We start from the raw sequence: 19,877 nt of genomic DNA on the forward strand, positions 1-19,877 counted from the left end.
GAGTTCATAGCATTCACCTTACAGTATACAGTAATTAGAAGCCGTTTCTACGACAACCATTGAATGAGGAAGTCACTACATGTTACTAAGCAGTTACTGTAATTGAATGTAGGCAAATTAAGATATTTTGGGATGAAAGAAGGAGAGGTACACCTGACCGGACTTCATTAAATTTACATTACATTTTTTATTTCGTTCATTCGAGGGGATTGAGCAGACAGTCATTAACTGAAATTAATCAAACGAAATCATGCTATGACTTTTACATTTGACCTGAGCACTAAAACATGAACCTATAAAACACAACCAAACCATACACAAATATAGTAAGGCGTTTTTCCATTCAATGTCTGATGTAGAATCTAATAGCTCATTCAGTTCCAGTAGTTAGTGGGACAGTGCAGGAAGGTCCAGCACGGTTGGGGGTCAATTCCTTTTCAATTCAGCCAATGCAGGGAGTAAACTGAAACTCTAAATTCTCCTCAACGCTACTCCATGAGAATAAAAATGGAATTTCAGTTCAGTTCCTGAATTGACTGCATTGAAATTGAATTGACCCCCAACATCTAGTCAAGAAACTTTGGCAAGTTGTTTGGTCAGTCATAGTTGACCTGACATTTTGGTTTTACAGTGTATAGGCTACAGATGAACATTCCTAAGCAATAGCCTCATAAGCCAGCCCTCTAGACGCTCCCTTAGTATAGGGCCTTGGGTTTTTACGCCGCGCAGCCAGGAGAAACTCCCTGAGCTATTGACACTATTAGAGGGTGCTTCCATTATTGCTGCAGTAACATTCAACATCCACATGGGGGCAGTATGATCAAGACAATCAAACATATCTGAACTACAGCACTGAACAACAGTTCTCAGGCTAGGCTTGGGTTGTGGGAAGGTTCCCAGATGAAGTCTCCCCTGGGTACAGATCTAGGATCAGCTTACCCTCCCCAATCCTAACCATTAGTGGGGGAAATGTAAAAATGACCAAAGATCAGAGTCTAGGGACAACTTCACACTACTCCGGGAAGCTTATCCTATAGCAAAATACATTCCATCAGCTCATTCTAAACAAGAGGACTGATGTGAAATATGTTGTTAGAAGCAAAGTGAGTGCAAGAGACTGGGGAACCATTCGGTAATAGGGATAGTAGCAACAATGTTATACAAAACCAAAAGTACATTCACAACGCTAGATTTCTGGCAAGTCAATGAGCGTGTGTGGGAGTGGTTGTGTATTTAATTTTTTCAGTGTGTGTGTGTGCACGAGCATGTACACGGTATGTATGTTTAAGGCGTTATCAGCAGGAGCAGCCGCCCTTGTCTGGGGGCGTGTCCTGTAGGCTGGGGCCCTTGTGATTGGCCAATGGGCTGGGCTCCCCATTCACGCTCTCGCTCATCTTCTCGCAGATGACGTCGACGAGATGCTCGAACACCTGCTTCACGTTGATGTTGTCTTTGGCACTGGCCTCGAAGAACTGGAACCCTGGAGAAAGAGAGGGAGGAGAACAGGGAAACAAAGGATTACCAGAAGCAACAAGCCTAGCAAAAGACTGACTTGTTTTGTGTTCTCTGTGAGTGTATATGTTGAAGTGTTCATACACAGTATTTGTTTATTTTCTGGGTGTGTACTGTATATATACCAATGTTAGTCTGTCTTTTAAGGTTGCGAGAGACAGGAGACAGACGAGTATATATATGTGTGTGTGCGCATTCTCTGCCACCCAGCTTGTCAGCCAGTCTCTGTCTGTCCTCAGAGAGAGAGCGAGAGGCAGACAGTGTGTGTGTATTCTCTCCTACCCAGTTCGTCAGCCAGTCTCTGACCGTCCTCCGCTGGTACCAGCCTGTCGTCCTCCAGGTCAGCCTTGTTCCCCACCAGGATCACCTGGGCGTTGTCCCACGAGTACGTCTTGATCTGGGTCGCCCTAGAGACCGGACAACGACAATCAATGTACGACTTTCATAACAATAGTATGTATCTACTTACTGTATATAACCTCAGAGGTAAATAGTGTTGGAAAACCCTTGCATTCCAGCTGTTTCATGACTTAACTAACACGATTTTCCAACAACAGGTAAGGGAGAAAGCAGAGCCCCATGGGAGTACTGTACCCACCAGTCCTGTGCACACACACACAGTGAGAGTTAGTGTGAATGTCTGTCAAATTGAATAAACTTGATTGATTCCAGAAGGGGAAATTACCCACCAGTCCTGCACAGCGTAGAAGGAGTCCTGGTTGGTGATGTCATACATGAGCAGGAAGCCCATGGCTCCTCTGTAGTAGGCTGTGGTGATGGTCCTGTACCGCTCCTGGCCCGCCGTGTCCTGTCACACGCGGTTGTTTAGAAGAGTTAGTACCATGTCATCTATCCCTCCACTTAAATAAATACACACAGCACAGCTTAAATGGACGCCTCCAGTTTCAAAACACAATTGGCCTAGGCTTACTGTAGCAACAGACCGGTGAACCACGAGGGCTACTAGGCTAGCATAGAGAAACACTGTCAACCCACACACTGTAGGCCCTGCAGCCCACACACTGTAGGCCCTGCAGCCCACACACTGTAGGCCCTGCAGCGATGGAGAAGCACCTTCCAGATGGAAATATAATAACTTAAGGAATTAAAATCACACATTATGACCTCATTGACTTGAAACAGGGACACCCGTTCTGGTATTTCTATGGGGGTTCACATTGCCCCAGCCCAGCAAAAGCCATGAGGGCCATCCATCATACAGACACATGGTGCCATACCTTATGTGAGTAGTGGGGGAGTATTAGGGGTGAACTGGTTAACTGTAGCCTACTCAGCACAAGACAATGATTAACCCATAAGCACAGCAGAGCAGAGGGAAATCCATGTCAAGACAGCCCTCATGTTTCCACACCCTCTATGTACACCAGGATACAATGGCACCAATGCAGAATACTGTAAACCCGGTCTGACTAACAGAACCCACAACTATAGGGCAAGGAGTTATTCCATCCTGAGCAGGAAAAACTCTGGGCCCTAGTTATAGTAGCTGTAACTAGGACCTGGAAGTTGTTCCTGGTCAGGCCACTAGCAATAACACCTCAACGAATAATCAATATTACAACTAAGCTAATGTGGACGGTTTATCTAGAAAGCAACATATCAGCAGTCATAAAGATATGACCAGTAGTTTAGTGTAGTAGTGAGTAAGCTACTGTGAGAGAATCTTCTAGGCACCCTTTTCCCTATACCTACATAGTGCACTACATAGGTAATAGGGTGCCATTTGGGACGCAGCTCTAATCTTCTTCTAGTGAGAATCCTATCTGACAGACAGTAATATTGTAATAGGCATGTATAGGGCTGCAAGTAGCCTAGCAGTCAAGAACGTTGGGCCAGTAACCGAAAGCTTGCTGGTTCGAATCCCTGACTAGGTGAAAAATGTACTTAACCCTAGTTCCTTCTGTAAGTCGCTCTGGATAAGAGAGTCTGCTAAATGACTAAAATGTATTGGGTGTCAGATTGCACTGTAAGCATATTAGAAAGCAGAGACAGCAGCACAGCCTTCTGCATCTTTTATGAAGTGGACGTCAAGGGATGATGTTCAACGTCAAGTGTGGTTAACATCGAGTGTGAGAGATATAGTCCAACCACAGTCTGCGTCCAAAATGGTACCCTATTCTCCATATAGTGCACTACATGGGCCCTGGTCAAAAGTAGTGAATGAGGGAATAGGGTGCCATTTCAGATACAGTACATAATATAGTAAACAGGCACCATGCTTCAAGCAACTGTGGGCCCCTCTGATCTGCATAGCTGTTATTTCAGTGGACAAACATCCTGCTCACTCAGCATACCATCATCAGAGAGAGCAGCCTGCTGGAACTTAAGGGTAAAAAATAATCAGAGAATGAATGTTGTTATTAGCAAAAACTTCCTCTCCTTCCTCCCTTGTCCTGAGTTGGCTGGTAAAACAAACCAGGCGAACATAGCAGGCAAAAAGGCACATTAACAAGCAAGAATGTGCACAAGGATCCTCACACACCCTCCCTCAAGTTTGACACCCCTTCCCTATAACCTTTGACCCCCTTGTTGCCAGCTTGCTGCCAGCTCTTAGGAAACTGTTGGGAAAAAAACATGTTTGACCAAATACAATGCTATTTCTCTGTAAACAAATTAACAGACTTTCAGCATGCTTACATAAAGAAGGGCACTCAACATGTACTGCACTGACACAAATGACTGATAATTGGCTGAAAGAAGATTGTGGGAGTTATACTGTTTTCAGCGCAGCCTTTGATATTATTGACCGTAACCTGTTGTTGAGAAAACGTATGGCTTTTCAACCTCAACTCTGAATCCACGATATGGCAATCTATATAATAGAACTGAGGGGGGTTTTCTTTAATGGAAGCTTCTCTAATGTCAAACATGTCAAGTGTGGTGTACCGAAGGGCAGCCCTCTAGGCCCTCTACTCTTTTCTATTTTTACTAATGACCTGTACTGGCACTAAACAAAGCCTGTGTGTCCATGTATGCTGATGATTCAACCATATACATGTCAGCAACCACAGCTAATAAAGTCACAGAAAGCCTTAAAGAGTGGCAGTCAGTTTTGGAATGGGTAGCCAGTAATAAACTGGTCCTGAACATCTCTAAAAGTAAGAGCATTGTATTTGGTACAAATCATTCCCTAAGTTCTAGACCTCAGCTGAATCTGGTAATGCATGGTGTGGCTGTTGAACAAGTTGAAGAGACAAAATTACTTGGTGTTAACTTAGATTGTAAACGGTCATGGTCAAAACATATAGATTCAATGGTTGTAAAAGATGGGGAGAAGTCAGTCCGTAATAAAGAGACGCTCTGCTTTTTTGACACCACACTCCACAAAGCAAGTCCTGCAGTCTCTAGTTTTACCTTCTCTTGATTATTGTCCAGTCATGTGGTCGAGTGCTGCAAGGAAAGACCTAGTTAAGCTGCAGCTGGCTCAGAACAGAGCGACATGTCTTGCTCTTCATTGTAATCAGAGGGCTAATAGAAATACGATGCATGCCAGTCTCTCTTGGCTAAGAGTTTAGGAGAGACTGACTACATCACTTAGTGTTTTTATAAGAAAAATGAATGTGTTGGAAATTACAAATAGTTTGCCTAGTCAGCTTACACACAGCACTGACACACACACACACACACTTACCCCAGCAGACATGCCACCAGGAGTCTTTTCACAGTCCCAATGTCCAGAATGAATTCAAGAAAACGTACAGTATTAGACAGAGCCAAGAGTGCATGGAACTCCTATCTTATATAGCGCAAGTGAACAGCAAACCTGGTTTCAAAACACAAATAAAGCAACACCTCCCGGCACAACGCCTCTCCCCCATGTGACCTACTTATTGTGTGTATGTACTGACATGTCTGTGGAACTGATAGATGCACACACACTACATGTATATATTTTGTGAAGTATTGTCTTTTTCCAGTAAGACTAGCTGTCGCCATTGGCGTCGGATAACGGGGATCCTAATGAATCAAAATCAAACCCCATCTTACCCAGATCTGTAGCTTGACCCTCTTCTCGTTGCGGTAGACCGTCTTAACCTTGAAGTCGATGCCCACGGTGGAGACGAAGGCAGAGGTGAAGGAGTCATCAGCGTAGCGGAAGAGTAAGCTGGTCTTCCCCACGCTGCTGTTGCCGATGATCAGCAGCTTGAACATGTAGTCAAAGTTCTGGTCCGCGGCATCCTTCTGGGCCTGGGTCTGTTGCTGGCCGGCACCGGGGTCGCTCGCCAGCGCCATCTAGGAGCGGAGAGGAGGAAACAGTTGAAGCAGTGCAACTCTTAGACCAGGGGTGCGTTCAGTACGACACACACTGTTATAACGTTTAATTCCACGGAAACGGTCATGTACCGAACGACCAGTTAAAGAACGTTATGATTATGGTGGCCCAGAGGCCAATTGAGTTGTGCAATTTCAAATGGTCATATTGTTTAGGCCTCACCTCGCCCACATACAGTTGAAGTCAGAAGTTTACATACACTTAGGTTGGAGTCATTAAAACGTGTTTTTCAACCACTCCACAAATGTCTTGTTAACAAACTATAGTTTTGGCAAATCGGTTAGGTCATCTACTTTGTGCATGACAAGTAATTTTCCCAACAATTGTTTAGACAGATTATTTCATTTATAATTCACTGTATCACAATTCCAGTGGGTCAGAAGTTTACATATACTAAGTTGACTGTGCCTTTAAACAGCTTGGAAAATTCCAGAAAAAGATGTCAAGGCTTTAGAAGCTTCTGATAGGCTAATTTACATAATTTGAGTCAATTGGAGGTGTACCTGTGGATGCATTTCAAGGCCTACCTTCAAACTCAGTGCCTCTTTGCTTGACATCATGGGAAAATCAAAAGAAATCAGCCAACACATCAGAAGAAAATTGTAGACCTCCACAAGTCTGGTTCATCCTTGGGAGCAATTTCTAAATGCCTGAAGGTACCACGTTCATCTGTACAAACAATAGTACGCAAGTATAAACACCATGGGACCACGCAGCCGTAATACCGCTCAGGAAGGAGACTCATTCTGTCTCCTAGAGATGAACGTACTTTGGTGCGAAAAGTGCAAATCAATCCCAGAACAACAGCAAAGGACCTTGTGAAGATGCTGGAGGAAACAGGTACAAAAGTATCTATATGCACAGTAAAACGAGTCCTATATCGATATAACCTGAAAGGCCACTCAGCAAGTTAGAAGCCACTGCTCCAAAACCGCCATAAAAAAGCCAGACTATGGGGACAAAGATCGTACTTTTTGGAGAAATGTCCTCTGGTCTGATGAAACAAAAATAGAACTGTTTGGCCATAATGACCATCGTTATGTTTGGAGGAAAAAGGGGGAGTCTTGCAAGCCGAAGAACACCATCCCAATCGTGAAGCACGGGGGTGGCAGCGTCATGTTGTGGGGGGTGCTTTGCTGCAGGAGGGACTGCTGCACCTCACAAAATAGATGGCTTCATGAGGAAGGACAGTTATGTGGATATATTGAAGCAACATCTCAAGACATCAGTCAGGAAGTTAAAGCTTGGTTGCAAATGAGTCTTCCAAATGGACAATGACCCCAAGCATACTTCCAAAGTTGTGGCAAAATGGCTTAAGGACAACAAAGTCAAGGTATTGGAGTGGCCATCACAAAGCCCTGACCACAATCCTATAGAAATTTTGTTTGCCGAACTGAAAAAGTGTGTGCGAGTAAGGAGGCCTACAAACCTGACTCAGTTACACCAACTATGTCAGGAGGAATGGTCCAAAATTCACCCAACTTATTGTGGGAAGCTTGTGGAAGGCATTTGACCCAAGTTAAACAATTTAAAGGCAATGCTACCAAATAGTAATTGAGTGTATGTAAACTTCTGACCCACTGGGAATGTGATGAAATAAATAAAAACTGAAATAAATCATTCTCTCTACTATTATTCTGACATTTCACATTCTTAAAATAAAGTGGTGATCCTAACTGACCTAAGACAGAATTTTTACTAGGACTAAAATGTCAGGAATTGTGAAAAACTGAGTTTAAATGTATTTGGCTATGGTGCATGTAAACTTCTGACATCAACTGTACTTTATAAAACGATTCAATATTTGGTCAGTCATTGGACCTGACTATGTGATGATCAGGGTGAATTTCTGACAATGTTGTGAGTCAGCAGGTTTCCTCCATAACTCTCGCTCGCCCTCTCCATTTTCCTGCATCATGAATAAAAGCCAGAGTATCCTGTCCTCTCACCCCTCATCCCTCTCTTCGCTATAGTCCTGTCCTGCAGAATGAATAAAAGGCCAGGGGTAATTCCACAGTAACGGAATTACACTTAAAATGTATGCCAAACAAAAACCTTTGATTTCAAAGTTTAACAAATCATACAACTCTATGCACAAGGACTACTTTTAATAATAGAAGACTGAATATTTTACAAAAACACATTCACTGGAAAAACTGTGCAGATGCAAAGTGTGGTAACAGAATAGTTTGCGTCCACGTTCTCTAAAAAACATCTGCTCTGAATAAAGATTCAACAATGTCTGCAGAAAGAATGGGGTGTCAGCGATAACATGACTCATTGACTTGAGAAATATATATTTTGGTTATTGAACTACAGTAAGTGAAGTCTCCTTACACCCAGTAACAGAATTTCATCATGGGTCTCTGATATGTACTACACAGAAATGGATAATCATGGATATGAACGTCATTCTCTTCATGGTGATGTATCTTAGGTATAAATATGAAATATCCTCCTTGGGTATTATTCTACACACTGGCTATTATTTTAATGGGCTCTGTCCCCAAACAGCAAATTTGGTTGTTCCGGACCAAATCAGAACCAATCATAGACGCCTATGTTTCACAAGTTTGGACATCAAAGTAAAGCACAGTAGGGTACAGTACAGCAGAATAGAGTAAAGTACAGTACATTAGTGTATTCAACTCAAGTCTAATCTACTCTTTCTTCACTGTACCGAACTCTACTTTTCTTTACTGTACTCTGCAAACTTGTGAACACTATGATTTCCCCCATTGTAGCCAATTCCAGATTTGGTAATGGAATTGAGTTTTACAAACAAAATTGATATCAGTAAAAACACTGATTGAGCGGTCTACCTTCACTTGTTACTTTTGTGAACATTCATTATCCTCCCTCCTAATGAGGGAGAGACATTAGAAAATATCTTAAAGATATGTGGGTTTTTGGTAACGGAATTAAGGCAAAGGGCAATGTTTCTTAAACTTAGAGTTTACAAACTAAATATACACTGAACAAAAATAAAAAAGCAAAATGTAGTGTTGGTCCCATGTTTCATGAGCTGAAATAAATGATCCAAGAAAATAGTTCATCTCTCTCCTGGCCTGGAGCATATGAGGGACGCTGAGCTGAGCAGTGCTCTTTGCCTGATTAAGACCGTTTCCTTGGCAACCAGCTCAGCACAAACCATCCAGGGCCATAAAAACTAAGCATTACAGAGACCCAACAGACACGCACACTGAATACAGTAACACGACTAGAAGAAACCAGTGCGTGTTACTGTTGCCAAAATAGCACTTATATCTCAATTCTAACTGCATTCGTGTTGGTCATGTTGGCATCTATGTTTGCAGCCTTTATGGGGAGAATTGACCCATATCAACACATTCAATTTCAATGTAGGCCTTTTTATCAATCATAATACCACACAGGTATATTACCCTCCTTCAAAAGGGACATTCAAAAGCAAAGATACTACACATGATGAGTGATCCACTGCCCTTTAAAATGGAGGTATATTAAGTAAAAATGACATATTCCACTAGTAACAGTTGGGAACATTACAAGTATATTTCAATATGTTCCAACCTGAGGCTGTAATCATTGTTCTATGTGACAAGGTGTAGGTGACGTGACCCAGAGGAAGAGGGACTTGAGTCACATTGGTAGTAGAAGGCAGGGAGGAATGAGGACATGATGCAACATTCCACTCAATGTACATAGTGGGCATATCTAAAAATACCACTTTCCCTAGTCTACAGTGCACTACTTCTGATCAGAACCACATAGCCGAGGTGTGTTTGTTTGTTTATGTGGATGGAAAAGGTAAAGGAGGTCACTTCTTTGAGGTGATGGGTGGGACGCTTTTAATTCCTCCCAACCGGATATGATGACCTAAACAATTTATGGTTGTGTGCGGAATGGCACCATATTCCAAGTGTATATCCCGAATGGCACCCTATTTCCAAGTGGTGCACTGGGGAGTGCCATTTGGAACGCAAACATTACAATATCATGCATGTACGGCCAATAGACCATAAGACTAATATAAAAATGTAAACCGTTGAACTGCCTGCTCAAAGTAAACCGTAAGGCAATACATTCCCAATTCAAGTTGGCCAACAGCTTTCGTTATTTTATTTATTTACAATTGATGGTAATAGATCTGTACACATAGGCCTAGTCTACTCTACTTTGACATAGTAGGCCTAAAGCATACAAAATAATGAGAACACTGGTTGTAGGCACTTGCTGAAAGCTTTTTACATAGAGAAACTCAGGCAGAAGGCAACAGCTGTCCCAAAACCACACGAGCGGTGCTAGTCTAAACTGATTGTAGCCTTTTGCGGGGAAAAAATGATCAAAAACACTCAACTTTGAGTTTGACAATAATGAAAGTGATGCATCTCCGGGCTTCCATATGGCCAATATCTCATTGCTTTACAGCATGAAAAGAACCAAAACACAAAACCTCATAAGAAATGCTCCTGAAAAATACTGTCTTTTTTTTTCTTTACCTCAAATCCAGTGTGTGAATCGTTTTTTCGTCCACTCCCTCCTCCCGTTCCAACTCGATGTCTGTCTTTTCTCTCGCCTACTGCACTGTACTCCCGGATCTCATGCTCGCTCCTCCGTAGATTTTTTGCGATATGGAAGGCTGCGGAAGTTTCCCTATATTAATCCAGTGTCACCGACAGACCGACTCAGAGAACAGCAATGAATCCACGTTCACACAACCTCTAAACATACAAACTCTGTACGTAGTGTTGCCCGTTTGCTGAACTTCAAAGGTAGTTAACGAGTGCCGTGCGCACAGGGGTGCGCGTTGTGCATTTCAACATTGTTGCTTTTTGTTGTATTGTTAGTTTTCTTATTTTCTCTCCCTCTCGTTCAACAAAGTTTACATTGGTACAGTTCAGAGGAAATGTATAGTCAACCAGGCAAACAAATACAAGATTCTCCACCTTTTCCTCTACAACAGTTACTCAAATATTCTAGGCCTACATTGCTAAATATTAAATCGATATAGATGAGAATACATACAGGGAACAGCGTAGTTAAAAGAAAAACACAATCAGCTTTAGTATCAGCGATAGTGTGCTATGTAGGTATATGAGTAGGGTTTCAAAATGCCAGTGGTCTTTACCAAAAATTCCCCAGTTTTCCACAAATCCTGGTTGGAAATTCCTGGAATTAGGAGGGAATAAGAAATCCTAGAAAACTCCTACCAGGATTTCCTTAAAACCGGGGAATTTGGGGAAAGTTACCAGAATGGTGCAACCCTGTGTATTAGACACCCGTTGATATATTTATACCACTAACTAAACCGTGGGAATGTATTTCTATCTTACCATGGAGGATACCCAACCCACACTACGGTTTTGATTGAATAGGGCCTTATGTATTACTGAGAAGTTCCGACTAGCACCTGAATGCTGCATTATTCGGCCTTCTGAAAGTCCACCCCCACAGTGATGAAGGCAGTCTAGCATACAGTACAGTCCAGCTGACACAGAGATATATGAAAGATATAGTCTAGCTGACTGGCCTGTACCACCCAGGGCTCTGACTGATCATATAAATAATGCTCCTTCCTGCATGAGAAATGGAAAACGCTACAGATCCTGGGCACAAGGCCAAATGGCACCCTACTCATATAGTGCACTACTTTTGACCAGAGCCCTATGGTGTGTGGTCAAAAGTAGTGCACTATATAGAGAATATGGTGTCATTTGGGACGCAGATTCTGGGGGATTGAGATGTAGGAGGCCTGCCATATTGCAGTAGAGTGGATGTGGGTTTTTAATTGGAGCTGTGTGCTCTGAGAAGCATTACAAATATCTTCTGCGTGACTGCAATGTACCACTTATCTCCCAGTGCAATTGTTCTGACTGGGCATAGTTGTCTGGTTCTTAATGATAAGCCATAGGATGGACTGAGTTAACATTAAGTATTCTCACTATCTTTATCTAAATACTGTAATCAAATCCTATTTTAAATATAACGTTTAACATACAAAACAAATTCCTATCTTTTAGTTATCCAATATAACATTAAAAAAAATGAAAACAGAATTCTAATTACTTTGTATTAAAATATATACAACATCGTGTCATACAATAACAAAATACCTCAATGTAAACAACGTAAAACTACAAAAAAACATTCAAGTACAAAATATCAAACTACCCATTTCTACATCATCCCCACACCAGTGTAAAGCAGTGATTGATCTGTCAAAAATATATTACTTCTACTGAAGTAGGAAACTACAGATAAAAGCCATGTTTCTCTCAGTCTATTTACATGACGAAGAAAGCTGGTTTCTCTGATAAGATGTGGATGAGCAGGTTTCTCTGAGATTGAAAAAAATAATATAAAACTACTAGATAGCAAGCTACCCAAATTATACATCATGTACTTGACCAGTACTTCCCAATCCTAATGTACCACACTACACTTATATAAACACAATTTGTATTTGGACAGGTCTGTCCCGGATAAGGACCATACATACACCTTTCTATCCATAGTACTAAACTAGCAGGTTTCTCACAAATGGAAAATATTTTTAAATAATCTACACAATCACCGTACCAGTTGGTAAACCAAAAGTAACCACTAGCTACTGCACCATACAAACATTTCAGCCATGTTTCTCTCAGTCTCTCTATAGTACTAAACTAGCAGTTTTCTCAGCGATGGACGGCAGGTGTCTCCTAGCCGGGTCATTGACATCCCAGAGCCTCTGGAACTCAGTGATGAAGGGCAGGACTAGGTCTGGTTCCTCCGTGACCAGGATGTTCTCCTTGTTGCTCTGGATGGCTGTCAGGGTCCAGTTCAGGGAGCCGGTGATTAGGCGCCGGCCGTCCACCACGGCAAACTTGTGGTGCATGTGGACGGCGCCAGAGTCACACCTCACACAGATGCCTGGGGAATGGAAGGGGAATACACAGGATGAGAGGGGCCATGCTATATTATGAATACAGTCACAGTTGTGGTGCATTGTGGTGGAGTCACACCTCCCACAGAGTCGGACCTTACAGAGATTCCAAAGAGAGAGAAACAGAGAGACAGACAGACAGCTTGCGCCATTCATAATTTGTCTGTCTAAGGACGTGGTTCCCAACCTTTAAAAAAATAAATCGTGGCACACCTTGATGGGAGAAGTAATTCTGCAGCACATCTAAAATGTCCCAGTTAATGTATTTAGTAGTAATGACCTCAATCTAACTGATCGGTTTATTTAAACTATTTTCATAGTTCCTTAATCATGATGATTAATTTGTGTGTACCCAGTGCTTAGACTTGGACTGAAATAGGTTCAGGTACTCATTTTGCGTGCCGGTACTGTTTCTATTTAGGTGGAGGAGCGCCACAATACTTTCAACATACACTGCTCAAAAAAATAAAGGGAACACTTAAACAACACAATGTAACTCCAAGTCAATCACACTTCTGTGAAATCAAACTGTCCACTTAGGAAGCAACACTGATTGACAATACATTTCACATGCTGTTGTGCAAATGGAATAGACAAAAGGTGGAAATTATAGGCACATTTGTGGCCTGCTGGAGGTCATTTTGCAGGGCTCTGGCAGTGCTCCTCCTTGCACAAAGGCGGAGGTAGCGGTCCTGCTGCTGGGTTGTTGCCCTCCTACGGCCTCCTCCACGTCTCCTGATGTACTGGCCTGTCTCCTGGTAGCGCCTCCATGCTCTGGACACTACGCTGACAGACACAGCAAACCTTCTTGCCACAGCTCGCATTGATGTGCCATCCTGGATGAGCTGCACTACCTGAGCCACTTGTGTGGGTTGTAGACTCCGTCTCATGCTACCACTAGAGTGAAAGCACTGCCAGCATTCAAAAGTGACCAAAACATCAGCCAGGAAGCATAGGAACTGAGAAGTGGTCTGTGGTCACCACCTGCAGAACCACTCCTTTATTGGGGGTGTATTGCTAATTGCCTATAATTTCCACCTTTTGTCTATTCCATTTGCACAACAGCATGTGAAATTTATTGTCAATCAGTGTTGCTTCCTAAGTGGACAGTTTGATTTCACAGAAGTGTGATTGACTTGGAGTTACATTGTGTTGTTTAAGTGTTCCCTTTATTTTTTTGAGCAGTGTATATTCTATAAAGGGGAACATGAGCTCAAGCAGTAGAACATTTGAGGTACCAGTACTCAGCTCCTGCCCAAGTCAAGCACTGTATTTAACCCTTTAAGAGCATCCCGCAAATCCACGCTAGAAATAAAATATGTAAACTAAACAAAAATATAAACGCAACATGTAAGGTGTTGGTCCCATGTTTCATGAGCTGAAAAAAGATCCTAGATATTTTTCATGGGCACAAAATGCTTATTTCTCAAAAATGTTTGACACAAATTTGTTTACATCCCTGTTAGTGAGCACTTCTCCTTTGCTAAGAAAAACCATCCACCTGACAGGCATGGCATATCAAGAAGATGATAATCATTACACAGGTGCACCTTGTGCTGGGGACAATAAAAGGCCACTCTAAAATGTTCAGTTTTGTCACAACACATTGCCACAGATGTCTCAAGTTGAGGGAGCGTGCAATTGGCATGCTGACTGCAGGAATGTCCACCAGAGCTGTTGCCAGAGAATGTAATGTTCATTTCTCTACCATAAGCCGCCATTAACATAATTTTAGAGAATTTGGCAGTACGTCCAACCAGCCTGACAACAGCAAACTAAGTGTAACTATGCCAGCCCTGGACCTCCCCACATCCAGCTTCTTCGCCTGCGGGATCGTCTGAGACCAGTCACCATGACAACTGATGAAACTGTGGGTTTGCACAACCGAATAATTTCTTCAAAAATTGTCAGAAACCGTCTCAGGGAAGCTCATCTGCGTGCTCATTGTCCTCACCAGGGTCTTAACCTGACTGCAGTTCGGCGTCGTAACCGACTTCAGTGGGCAAATGCTCACCTTCGATAGCAAATGCTCACCTTCGATGGCCACTGGCACGCTGGAGAAGTGTGCGCTTCACGGATGAATCCCGGTTTCAACTGTACGGGGCTGATGGCAGAAAGCCTGTATGGCGTTGTGTGGGCGAGCGGTTTGCTGATGTCAACATTGTGAACAGAGTTCCCATGACGGCGCTGGGGTTATGGTATGGGCAGTCATAAGCTACAGACAACGAACACAATTGCATTTTATTGATGGCAATTTGACTGCACAGATATACTGAGGCCCAGTGTCGTGCCGTTCATCCGCCGCCATCACCTCATGTTTCAGCATGATAACGCACGGCCCCATGTCGCAAGGATCTGTACACAATTCCTGGAAGCGGAAAATTTCCCAGTTCTTCCATGGCCTGCATACTCACCAGACGTGTCACCTATTGAGCATGTTTGGGATGCTCTGGATCGACGTATACGACAGGACATTCCAGTTCCCGTTCATACCCAGCAACTTTGCACAGCCATTGAAGAGGAGTGGGACAACATTCCACAGGCCACAATCAACAGCCTGATCAACTCTATGAGAAGGAGATGTGTCGCACTGCATGAGGCAAATGGTGGTGGCACTAGATACTGACAGTTTAAAAAAAATCTATGCCCCTACTTTTTTTTTTTTAAAGGTATCTGTGAGCAACAGATACATATCTGTTTTCCCAGTCATGTGAAATCCATAGATTAGGGCCTAATTTATTTATTTCAGTTAACTGATTTCCTTATATGAACTGTAACTCAGTAAAATCTTTTAAATTGTTGCATGATGCGTTTATATTGTTGTTCAGTGTAGCTCTGGTAAAATAGGTCTTTAGTTTTGAACAGGTTGAGCTAGAGACAAGTGATTTTTCTGTATTGTGTAGGTGAAAGTTGTGCAACCATAGACACAAAGCCATGCTCCATTGGTTTCTATGGCAGAGGCTTTGATACAGCTAGCCCAATCAGACTGTGCTAATGGTTCTCGCAGGCGAAGTAAATTGATACAAAATGACTTTGCTTGTGATGCGCGCCCCTCAAATGATACAAATGTAGTCTAACCACAGCCTGAGCACACAGGACTTGAAACCACTATACAGATGTAACCATGTGCTATTCAATGTATTTACCAGAGCTGCATTGGTGCTCCCCAGTCTAAATTCTATGTGCATTCCACAGGTTTCTGACTCGTCCGGGCTTGTGCTGGCAAGCCCACTAGGGCCAGACCACGCTTGCAACATATTCTATCATCCCTCTGAATGCGTTCCAAATGGCACCCTATTCTCTATATAGTAGGTCTACACAATTCATCGAATTCACATCGAAATATTTCCATATCGCATGCAATATTTTAGCATCTCAGCCTTGTGTAGTGTTTGTTTTTATAGTTTACTCCTGTGATTTGTCTCCTCTTGCGGCTGCTTCCCACACACACCAAGCTCCGCCCCGCCACTCAAGCGGTGCAGTTCCTCCTCACTGTTAGATTCACTTAGTTTGCACGCTGTTCTGTTAAGTCAAATGAAGTCAACCGATTGTTCCAAACAAGAACAATTTGCTTTCCACTTTTCTTCTTAATATAAATCATTCTATTTCTATGATTCCAACAGTCCGCCCAATAGTTTGATCTATATCACATGCCAAATAGCAATCACAGTATTTGGATAAAAACCTGTTTTATTCACAATTAGCTTTTCTGTCCATATCTTGCAGCCCTACACTAGTTTCGACCAGTAGTGCACTATATAGGGAGCCATTTGAGATGCACTATCTCTCTCTCTCTCTCTCTCTCTCTCTCTATGCATTATGAGCATGGACAGTGTGTAACTGACTACACTGAAGAAGTTGGAGTGCAGAGCAGCTTGATAAATCACATTGTAAATCACATGAATTATGATTAGGCTATAACCAGGAACCAGGAACCACTCTGGGACCTAGTTAGAACTCTCCAACAATAACTTTGACTGAAATGATTGATCAATAAGATCAATCGACTTCAGACTCTGCATTATCACCCCCCCCTCCCCTCAGTTTTCCTCATGTCATGTTAGTCATTGCATACCTTAGAGAGCTATTTATAACTCAGAAATGTTCAGATCAACTAGCCCATGTCAGCTAATGTTTTTTTTAGATCGTTTTTTTAGCCCATAGATTTTGTTGTAATGTTTGAGTCACTCAAATATGACATTAATACACATTAGAAAATGCAAAATGTATATAATTGCAGAAAACAAACAAACCTGCAACATTTTCTCTCCGTCAACAAGAGGGCTGTGAATAGTTTGTGTCATGAACAGTGCTTGTTCCCATAGAAATAGACATGGCGCGTGGGATGTCCCCCAATGCTAGAAGGGGGGCCTGAGTGAAAAACTTTGGGAACCCCTGGCCCAACCTGATTTGCAGATGAGTGATGTAGGTGCATAGGGGGATTGTACATAGCTAGGTGGTAGGTTCTAAGAACTGCTTTAGGATTGGGCCTCTGCCATCAGCCTACCTGCTCTGCGGATGACCCCTATCTGGGAGCCGGTGATGAGGGTGTATTCCATGTCAGTGAGGATACGGATGGGGATGCCCCTGGTGTGGAGGGCCAGCACGGCCCGGCTCAGATCCAGGTTGGTGAAGGCGAACACACACAGGTCCAAGGAGGAGGAGGCAGATAGGATGTGGCCCAGGAGACGGGTGAAGGAGGTGTTGACGTTGTGGGGTAAGGGACAGGGGCAGGGGCTAGGGGGAGATGAGGAAAGACAAAGAAGGGGAGAGGGAAAGATGATGGGGACAGAGGAGAGGAGGATAAGAGGGAGAGGAAAGGGAGAGAGAGGAGTTACTGTGGAAGGTGTATCTACTGTATAGTAGTCTCTCATTGAATCATTATTCCTAGCCCACAGAAAAACATCTGAAATCAACAGAAAGGCTATCAAAAAACAGCAACATTCTTAGAGACATTGGATAGATATATTATTAACGAATATGATGGTGAGTAGTTAATGTTGACTGTGCCGGCATCCCAAATGGTACCCTAGGGCACTAGTATGCACTACTGGGACACTACAGGGCCCTGGTTAAAGGTGCCATTTGGAACGCATTCTATTACTTACAATGGTGAGTCAGGAGTGAAGAGACGCTCAGTGCAGGCGACCTCTGTAGGGAAAAAGTACACTTCTTTCAGGGGCCCTCTGGATATTTTCCGGGGCCAGAGGCGACAGAAGAGCCAGTCCAACCACTCCACACTGAGAGTGAGGGCCACAGCCCCCAGACCCACGATCTTCACCATCTGAACCACTGACATCTGTGGGCAGAGGGAGAAGATGTTATGAAAATGTTGAATGGAAAAATTACATATAGTAGGCCTTCCCACCTTTTCCCCTGCCTTTCAGCTCTTGGTTAGGATTAGCCTAGCTAGGGAGAAGTCTTGACAGCTAATGATAGTTAAGGTTTGTTGGGTATGCAAAACAGCCATTAACGTGTGAACGGAGCTCGTTTTCACCAGCTTTATAAGGACAATGACATCGCTAGCAAATAATGGGCCACTGCTGCAGCCCGGTGCAGAGGCTATAGTAGATAGTTAGCCAGCTAAATTAGTTTATTAGTCAGGGCCATCTAGCTATCTTATCTCTGCAAGTCTGAGCTACCTTCATGCAGTCGCTATTTTTGTAAGAACACTTTCTCAGTTCATACATGCTGTGTGCTAGAATTAACTCTTATTTTAAACCACTTTAGCTACCTTGACTTTTTTCACCGTCGAGCATCTGTCTTCACGATGGACTTAATTGAGTGGACTCCGAAGACGAAGGTCGTCCAGTGCTCTAGAGCTGTCAATCAATATAAAACTCGCGGGATATTTGCAACGTTTCCACCAATCAGGGGATAGTTGTTAAAGAGGTTGAACATATATTATTATTTTGTGAAACGTATGATGTAGAAAGAGAGGTTGTTTGACAGGGTCAGAGAGGTTGGACAGGGATGATGGGATTAGTGAGGTTTGTAGGGAATAATTTTATTGTATTAGAAATGCAGGGTTAGTTAAGAGAATATAGTGGCATAGATAGGTCGTGAAAGGATTCACACTCCTGTACAGTTGGTGTATGTGTACGCACGTGTCAGTTGGTTGCGATTCGCCAATAAAACTTCAAGAAGACAAAGAAGAAGACGACGACAGTTGTTCATGTTAACTTCCGGTTCTGAAGGCGATCTCAGGTGGAACAATGGCGGAAACAGATGTTCTGTTTGAATCAGATGGCGTGTCGAGTGGAGATGAGAATAATTTGATTACAGTGACGAATGCAAAATGAAATAAGAGAAATAAAGTGTTAGTGGAACCTAGTAAATCCAAATGTAGTTCTGAGTCTTGGTTGGAATAAGGGGTTTGGATCGATGTTGGTTCCTGGGAAATCCGTTTGAAGTCTATTACAATTGTGGATGCGTTGGATGAGGTGGCGTCGATGAGAATAACGAGAAGTGGGTTTATTTTTTTATTTTGTTTCTATCGAACAGATGTCGGATTGGAATGTGTCGTGTGTGGATCTTCGAAGCAGGGCGCCTATCAAGGGTGTTATCTCTGGGGTGGCGCTAGAAGTAAATGCAAAGGATATACGTGAATAATTGGGTCAAGTGGTTGATGCATTGAAAGATGGAGTGCGGAAGCCCAATCCATCCAGCGATTCTATTGTGTTTATTTTTTATGAAGAGTCTCTCCCTTCTCACGTGTATTTGGGTTATATGGGATTCCATGCAAGAGCCTTCATGCCCAAACCCATGCAGTGTGATAAATGTAAATTATTTGGTCATGTGTCAATTGTATGTGGACGGGAGGTGTATTCTATGCCAGCTGAGCCTAAATGCTGCAATTGTGGTGGTGAACGTGCACCCGAATTTCTGAAGTGTCCTGTTAGGGTGAAGAAGACGGAGGTGGCAATAATAAGGGCTGTCCAGAATGTATCTGGAGGCATTGAGAAGAGAGGAAGGAGTGAAGTTGAAGAAGTAATGGTAGTAGTAGAGACAAGATGTTCCGTGTCAACAGATGGATCATGACATTTTGCATATTAAGGTGGACGTGGTAACATTTATTACTTTGGTTATCAACTACACAGCACAAACGGAGAGGAATTCGGAGAAAATAAGCATCTTTGTGAGTGCCTGAGCATTTTTGGGGAC

At 42.9% G+C, this 19,877-nt stretch overlaps 2 protein-coding genes across 2 annotated transcripts; both read right to left on the reverse strand.

Annotated features, from left to right (window-relative positions):
* Positions 1-163: 163 nt before the first annotated feature.
* On the reverse strand, positions 164-10,860 carry rab3da (RAB3D, member RAS oncogene family, a). Its single transcript, XM_038978970.1, has 5 exons — positions 10,288-10,860; positions 5,521-5,766; positions 2,202-2,320; positions 1,795-1,919; positions 164-1,480 (listed from the first exon to the last, which is right to left on the reverse strand). The coding sequence occupies exons 2-5, from the start codon at positions 5,764-5,766 to the stop codon at positions 1,296-1,298; spliced, it is 675 nt and encodes a 224-aa protein (XP_038834898.1). The 5' UTR covers positions 10,288-10,860; the 3' UTR covers positions 164-1,295.
* A 1,580-nt stretch (positions 10,861-12,440) lies between these two features.
* pld6 (phospholipase D family, member 6) lies at positions 12,441-18,361 on the reverse strand. The gene is made up of 4 exons (XM_038978584.1): positions 18,356-18,361; positions 17,822-18,012; positions 17,221-17,450; positions 12,441-12,700 (listed from the first exon to the last, which is right to left on the reverse strand). Exons 1-4 carry the CDS (start codon positions 18,359-18,361, stop codon positions 12,441-12,443), a joined length of 687 nt encoding a protein of 228 aa, XP_038834512.1.
* Between the last annotated feature and the right edge of the window lie 1,516 nt (positions 18,362-19,877).

This window comes from Salvelinus namaycush, chromosome 39, assembly GCF_016432855.1.
Source record: "Salvelinus namaycush isolate Seneca chromosome 39, SaNama_1.0, whole genome shotgun sequence".
Classification (NCBI taxonomy): domain Eukaryota; kingdom Metazoa; phylum Chordata; class Actinopteri; order Salmoniformes; family Salmonidae; genus Salvelinus; species Salvelinus namaycush.